The sequence below is a fragment of the Prinia subflava genome, chromosome Z, assembly GCF_021018805.1.
Source record: "Prinia subflava isolate CZ2003 ecotype Zambia chromosome Z, Cam_Psub_1.2, whole genome shotgun sequence".
In the NCBI taxonomy this organism is placed as follows: Eukaryota; Metazoa; Chordata; class Aves; order Passeriformes; family Cisticolidae; genus Prinia; species Prinia subflava.
The window spans coordinates 35,222,160-35,230,104 of NC_086283.1; the positions used below are offsets into that span (position 1 = coordinate 35,222,160).

General features: G+C 39.6%; 1 protein-coding gene across 1 annotated transcript; it reads right to left on the bottom strand.

The window, feature by feature from the left end:
* Nucleotides 1-2,553: 2,553 nt before the first annotated feature.
* CZH9orf40 (chromosome Z C9orf40 homolog) lies at nt 2,554-7,888 on the bottom strand. Its single transcript, XM_063423554.1, is given in 3 exon segments — nt 2,554-3,868; nt 7,375-7,743; nt 7,745-7,888. Coding segments are annotated over 3 exon segments (657 nt in total). The 5' UTR covers nt 7,874-7,888; the 3' UTR covers nt 2,554-3,709.
* Nucleotides 7,889-7,945: the final 57 nt, after the last annotated feature.

Here is a 7,945-nt window from a genome sequence, read left to right on the forward strand (position 1 = left end):
CCGTCCGTATTTATGTATCACAGTAAGGAAATGATTAACATTCATGATGTCACTGCTTGAATTTCAGTAGGAGTCTCGAGTAAAAGCATACCCAAAACATTTTCCAAATTCACAGGAACTTACTGTGAATGTGTATTGCCACCTAGAGTGGCAAAGTTATAACTGTAGGCATGGAAGTAATTAAGTCAGCCCAGGCATATTAATTACTATGAAATGCTTCTTTGAGCAAAAGCTTTGCTACAGAAAATAGTGAGTCTGCACAGTCTAACCCCTCATGGTCAGATGCTTTCACAAAAGAACACATGAATTTCCCCAAATAAATCTACTGTTCTGGTTAGAACACGGTGGCAGATGCTAGAGTGTAATTCTGTTTGGTTTCACCTGATAACATACATTTGCACACTTTTATCTTCCTCATGAAGGACCTTATATATTTTCCAAGTACCTATATACAAGCATGCTTTTTAACATCCACTAAATTCTTCGCCAAGAGGAAAAAATCAACCAGCAGCTGTCAAAACTGTGAGAAACCTATTACATTTAGGTGATACACATACTCAAATTATTGTAATATTGCTGTGCTGAAGATGGAGCTTATGTTGAAAATATTCTTGTCACTGATCTGCTGGCCAACTATACCTGCAACCGCAGGCTGAGCTACTTCATGATCACCTACCTTCCATCCCCCACTTTTTTTCCCTTTCTCTCTATCACACACTAGTTACCCAACACACTCACTTGTGCAGCCTTTTTTTTCATAGTAGTTCTTCACTTTCCTGATGTGTACTGAGCATTAATCTCCTCATAGAGGCTTATCTGTCATGGGAACCATAAATATAGTGCAAGTCTTCAATAAATACAAACCAGACAACGTAACACAGGCCTTTATTTTAGAATAATGCAAAAAAATTACTAAATTTTGGTCACGATACTTTGCTGTTTAAATCTGCTTTGAAACCTATTTAACTCCCATATCTGACTTATTATTATGCCTGTACCCTCACTGTGCAACTTGCTGATACAGCACCTGACAAACTCAGGTGGTGTCTTGATGGGGTTAACCCTTCCAAGTTCTTAAGCTCATGTCACTGTTTTTTCCTTTTAGAGAGAAATATATTAGAGAATATCAAATTCCCAGTTAAGTATAGAAAATATATTTTGTCCTGTGAAATTTAAAACATTATCAAATAAAACTGTCAGTATGCAGCAGCAATGTCTCAAGATGTGACTGCATTTCTTTATCTTAAAAGAACATTTTCTTCTCACTGAATATTAATATATATGCAAATTAAAACACCTTCAGCTTACATATAGTTTGTATGCAGCTTTTGAATGAAAGGTCTCTAGAAAAATGGAGTCAGAAGTCAAGACCAACAACCTGGTAGCTCAGTGTCACATGGCATCTGAAGACATCAGACACTGAGAAATGCAGTTTCTTTTCATACCTTTTGTCAACTCCAATGCTAAATGTATCATTTATTGTCTATCACTCCCCCTTACTGGCCCAGCCTTTTGTATAACCCAGACTCCCAAGAGTAATTTTGAGTAGTTTTCCAAGGCTTTTAAATTTATCTCTATTTGCAAAGAGATGAATGGAAAAAATGAATCAGCTCAGGAAATGCTCTAAAAGTAGCCATAATTCCAGCCTGTAACAGAGTCCACAACTGGAACAAACTACGGGGAAAGTGCTTGCCTACAGCACAATTGCAAATTAAATAAACGTACGGCTTACAGCACACTGCAAGCTTAGTTTGTTGTAAAGGACTTATTTATCTTGTTATGGGATAGATCAAACATGTATCTGAAAGAGAATAATAAATCATCTTCTGTCCCATGAATAGCGTGGAATGACAGATTTAAATAATAAAACGCAGACCATCGCTATATGTATCTACTGTGAGTAAAACAACAAGCAGATTTTAAATGAGCAGAGTGTGTTGCAAAGATACTAGCTAATAATGCAAAATATTGGATCCTGAGAACACAGGATGAATATACTATAAAACTCACAAATAGAGGAACACACGTATTATCTAAGGTCAAAATCTCCTAGATCATAACCAATCCAAACACCTCAACAAATTAATAGATCTATTTTTTTTCACTAACTTATTTTGGTTATAGTAAACATGAAATGGGAGTTTTATAGCCTTCTTTCCAGAAAAGGAGTTTGTTTTTTAAAAAAAATTCCAAGTACCTCCTAAGACAAGTTTGTGTATTTGGACTTAAACAAAATGTTAAAACTGTCTGAGAAAAATACATACTGTATGTATCCAGCTAATCTGACATAAGGTAGAAGGATATTCAGAGGCACAGTGAACTGCTTAAGTCACTAAGTCACCTCCTCTCTTCAGAAGGCATTCAGAGATCTTAATAAGCTAAATGAATAAGCAACAAATACAGATACCTATGCAGCACAAGTACCAGAAAAAGTTTCCAAGTGCTCACCAAGAAAGCTGACAAGCTCGCTCTTTTAAGCAAGAAGACCTAATAAATCAACAGGGATACAGAAGCAGCATCCTATGAAATAAAGTCAAGAACTTCACATAGTAATAGTGCCAGAGTTTTCACATACACACAGGCAAAACTTTATTTTCCTTTAGCAAATTAGAAAAAAAATAAAATTCAAAATTCATTTTCCATAATGATTACAGAAAAAATACATTTTCTATCCTTAAAGACAAACTGTATTTGCAAAATGTAAGTCTTCCCATACAACTTTAGTCTATTATTAAAGACATGTCTTTCTAATGGTACTTCAATTTGTAAATAAATTGCAAATCACAAACATTAAGTTCATATTTCACAGCAAAAAAACACTATTTGAATTAACTTCTGCAAAAACTTTCTGCAAGATTCACAGTCTCTGCAAAAAAACCTACACCTCATTCAGTGAAGTTTGAAGGAGTGTGTGTGGTCATTTTATATTGCACTAACTTTTCTTGACACATCTGCCAAAACCTGTCATTCAGATGCTATCAACTGGTTCAGAGCAATGTCACAAAGACTAAGAACAGCAATAACTTTGAACGAAAAACATATAAAACTGGGTGCCCACTGCTGTGCGTAATATGAAAAAGAGAAGGTGAAAAAACTTTTTCACAATGAGAATGTGAAACATTCATTTTCAGAACAGCAGCAGCTTTCAGCAGAAAGTAGCCCCCTTTCCTTCCCCTTCTCTGCCACACTTGGTTTTTGGTTTGCTGAAAAAGGGAATGTTTTGTCCAATTTTGATGGACTCTTATTTTTGGTTTAGCTATTATACAGAAAAAAGAACACATCAGAAATCACTAGAGTTTGTGTGCTTTATGATAAATTCATATGTTAAGTATTTCACTTTCAGGTACCACACTTTTTTTTGTTAAGGACACACAAAATCATTTTGCATTTCCTTTTGACATGTAGCATATCCCCATTTATTTTAATTGCATCCCAAAGTTCTAATTTTCTGCATTCTTCTTTTAGTCTGCCTCCATGTTTTCAAGTATTCTTGTCAGACTTTGTAGGCTCCTCCTTACTGCACATCTTCAGACAGCTTACTGTTAAGTACCCAGTACTGTTTATCCCATCCACTAAGGCAACTCAGATTTGCTTTCAACGAGTTCCTCAAGACAGCACAAGTATGCTTATTATTCATCCAAGGAACAAAACCTGAATCTCAATGGAAACAACTTTCCTGGGAACAGATGCACAGCTATGAAACAACTGATCAGGTTTCCATTTCGGTGTCTGTGGCATCAGTCCTTGCAGCAGTTTTAGTGCCCGATGGAGTCTCTTCATCTAGGTTCTGAATATCAGACAAATCAATGGCAGGTAGTGGTGTTCTCCAGTAAAGGAATGAGTTATATTCACAGAATTCTTCTTCCTGCTTTGAAAAAAGACAAATAAACAAAAACTTAACAAAACATTAACACGTATACCAGTAGCAGAAAATTATAAAAAGCAACTTTTCATATAAGAAACTGAAACTAGGAAGAATTACTCAGCTATTACACATTAACAGTTATTTTAATTTTTTAACTAGATCATTATTTACTTCAGCCTTTTTAGATATACTTGCAAAGAATTATGTAACAGCTTCCATAATTTCATAAATTTCTTCAACTTACAACTTTTGCACACAAAAAAGGCTTAACACTTGTGCAATTATTGGACTTTGCATACAGAAACAGTCCACTGCTTTTCCTTCTCATAACAGTACACAACTTTCATGCACATTTAGAACCCGGTATTCAAAAGAATGTATTTAGCTACTTAACACCAACTACGACCTAAGTCATTCCTTACGTCATGAGCATTTCTTTTCTTCTGGTATATAAAAACAGCGAATGTTGACACAAACCTAAAATAATGCATGTCCATATTATATTGGGTTTGCATTTTTCCTAACACACAATTCGAATTCTTAAATATTTTATTTCACTGGCTCAGATATAACAGATGCTGAATAGAAGTATTTTTAACAAACTGGTATAATTGTTTTGGTGCTTCTCAGATAACAAAGTACAGCCTGTGCAGGGTGAAAGCACCACTGCAATCCACAGGCTAAGTCAACCTCAGTGGGCATTTACAGTGTGGCTCTTGAAAAAATTAATTACTTGTCCATTGGTTTTGAAACAGAATTTAAAAAAAACAGTAGTGAGTATCATACCTACACCTTCTCAAATAGTGAAAAATTACACTTCCCAAAAGAGAAAAGTACATAAAATCGCCATACATCTCATTTAAAGAAAACATTTTCTATTTGTTACCAAACAGACCTCTTCTGAACTACAATCTGTTATATTAAGCAACATCTTTCTACTGTAAAACCCCTGCATGATTTAAAACCTGTAATAATTAAGAGAAGACAAAAGGCACAGACATTTCATAGCAGTAAGATGGTTCCTTGCCTGTAGAATACTACTAATGTGAATTTCCTCACTGGGAAAGTCTGTCTTCAGAAAATATTAAATAACAAAAGTTCCCATTAATTGATACCAAAACCAATTAAATGACACTGTGGCACAGGAACAAAAGGATTGATTATACTGAAACTGGAAGAAAAACAAACCAAAAGTAGTTGCCCATTCTTGTAAACTGGAAGTTTTGTACTGCGCAGCATCAACAATTGACAAGTGTAGGAGGGATGATTTTTCAGTCTGCATTTCAGCCTAGGCAGCATTATTCACACAGAACTGTGCAGGGCAGGTGGTTAACAAATTCTTTGGGAAAAAACCTCAGGCAGTGCAGTTTCAGAAACTGTCAACTACTTTTACAAATTCTCCCCTGCATAATTTGAACTCTCCTGATATTTTGGTAAGTTTTTGCTCACACTGAGAGCTAAGTACTTAAAATCAGCACCCTGGTGGTTTGTATGCATAAAGTGTATGACATTACCCTCATTTCAAAATTATTAGAGTCTAAGAGTTCGTAAACACATATTCAATTTTGGACTTAGACTACATGCATAATTAATCTCAAGAGCTTTGAGGTTTACAGATCAGCAATATTTCAGTGTGAAAACGAAAAAAAGCATCAAGTACAAAAGACAGGCACAAATACTAAACATCGGTACCTCAAAAGCAAAATAAAACACCAAATATTCACCTTCAACTAAGTAAGTTTCAATATAGGTTTTGAGTAGAAATTCTGTCAAGACTGGCAACACGTAGCAAGTTCAGAAATACAAAAGCTCCATTTCTACAGGCTAAGTAGGACAAAGTCTAAGGAGTTAGTTTTCCAACTCTAGTTACAGAAGTGTACTTGGAAATAAAATAATCTTTCTTCTCTGGCCAACTCCAATACAATGCTTTAACAAAAACACTGTGAAATTAACAGTATTCTGATCATACTTATTAATGTAGTGAAATACATAAGCCATAAACAGCAAAGAATAATATCAACCTAGGGACTGTACCTTCAGAAAGGTGTAAAAAACATAATCAGAAATATAATTATAAAAGATTTACATTATACAGGTAGGACACAAAAACTGGAAGAAACATCTCTAGCCTGAGGTGTTAATCACGCTTTATTTAAAAACTAAAACATTTTGATACATTACTGTACTGAGAGAAACAACCTGTTAAAAATACACTCCAGAAAAATATTTCTTATAGAGAACTAATCTTTACTGTGTGGGAATTCAAGGGGCTTGTGGTCTTCCAATTACTGCTAAAGCTTATGAAAGGATGCCAAATAATGACAAGAGCAAGTAAAAGTTTAGTATTATACTTGTGATGGGTGTCAAACTGTTCTGCAGAGATTTGTTCATTTTAATTACTGTACTTATGAATACAATGTTTATGAATAAAAATTAAAGAGATGCAAATGTTTAAAATGGCTTTATAATATTCACGATGTGGAACTTTCCCTGAATTTCTTCCTGCCTTAATTTTACTATCCATCACCAATAAACCCCACTAACAAATCAATGAATCAAGAAAACACAAAAAGACAGAGCCTGAAAAGCCACTGTTTTCTTTACAGATCACAAGTGGGTGATGTACTATGAAAGGCATCAAATTCTCAAAATTAGAGTCTACAACTGCCGTTCAAAGCTCATCTAACCTGAGCAGATTTTCTGCCACTTCTATATCACTGAATCTAATAGTTTGGTCTTACAAGATCCAGGCGGGAGGAAAGGTCAGTTTAACACACACCAAACTTCTATGTCTGAAAGGTGTGAAATTTGATCACGCGTGTTTTTCGGTCGTCTGGGTGGGGTTTTTTTTGGGGGGGGGGGGGGGGGGGAGTTTCATTAAAATTTCATTTGTATGTATCAATTTTTGTTTTCCGAACTATTGCGTAAAATGCAGTCAAGCTCAGGAAGAAAAACGTATATTGCCCAAAGTTAACAACAAAGGTCGTTTCAATACACTCTATTCATTACGGCACTGATGCCTTCCTCAGACCACGGCCTGCGCTAAATCTTTTGGTTAAAGACAGCTCTGGCAATACTATTTAATGTCAAAATACGAAGTTTAGGAAGCTGATGCTGTAGTGAGCCTCACACAACACAGCCGACACCAGAGTAACCTCTACAACCTTCCACCGCATTGCTGGACGGGCATGCAGCCGAGCATAACCTCAGCAAGCAGGACAGGCTGTTTCCCATCCATTTCATTGGGCGGAGCCCGGAAGGGACCAGTAAAGCTGGATGATACTTATTTTGCCCCGCGGAAAACAAAAATAAAAGGAACTTTAAGAGGCCCGTGGCCAGGAGGCGCAGATGGGGCTGGGCGACACAGAGCGCTGCGCCATGCCTGGGGAAAGCCCGCCAGCACCCCCGGCGGCCACCCGCGTCCTGCAGACACGCTTCAGCCGCTACCGGCTACCGCCCCTCACTTCCTCCCCACGGACGAGCGACCCGGGCCCGTCCCGCTCAGTTACCTCGGCGGCGGCGGGGGCCCGATCTTGGCCCCGGCCGCCCGCGCGTCCCTCCGCCGCGGGCGCGACCTGGGGCACCGCGGTTCCACCGCGCTGCCGCCGCTCGCCGCCCGCATCCCCCGGCTGCGCACGGGGGGCGCCGGGCCCGAGCCGCTTTCCCGGCGGCCCCTCCGCCTCCTCCAGCGGGCGCTTGAGCGCCGCCGGGCCGGAGCAGCCCGGCTCTGCCCGGGAGCGCCGCTCGCACGCGCGGGGCAGCGCCGGCTCGCGCAGCAGCCGCTTCACGGGCACGTGACACATCAGCGGCTCCGCGCGCCGCTTGGCCATGAGGAGCCGCGCGCCAGCGGCTCCGCGAGGCTCGTGTGCCCCGCCGGACGCATGCGCGGCGGACTCGCGCTGCAGCACGCATGCGCGCCACGCTCAGCGCAGCTGCCCCGGGCGGGGCCTCGCGCCGCACTGCCTGACGGAGCAGCGGACGGGAAGCGCCCCGGCAGGGAACTCTCATCTGACCACAAGGGGAGGAGCGGGAAACACCGAAAGTCAAACCCACACCCGGCCATGAAGGGAGGAGCCCGAC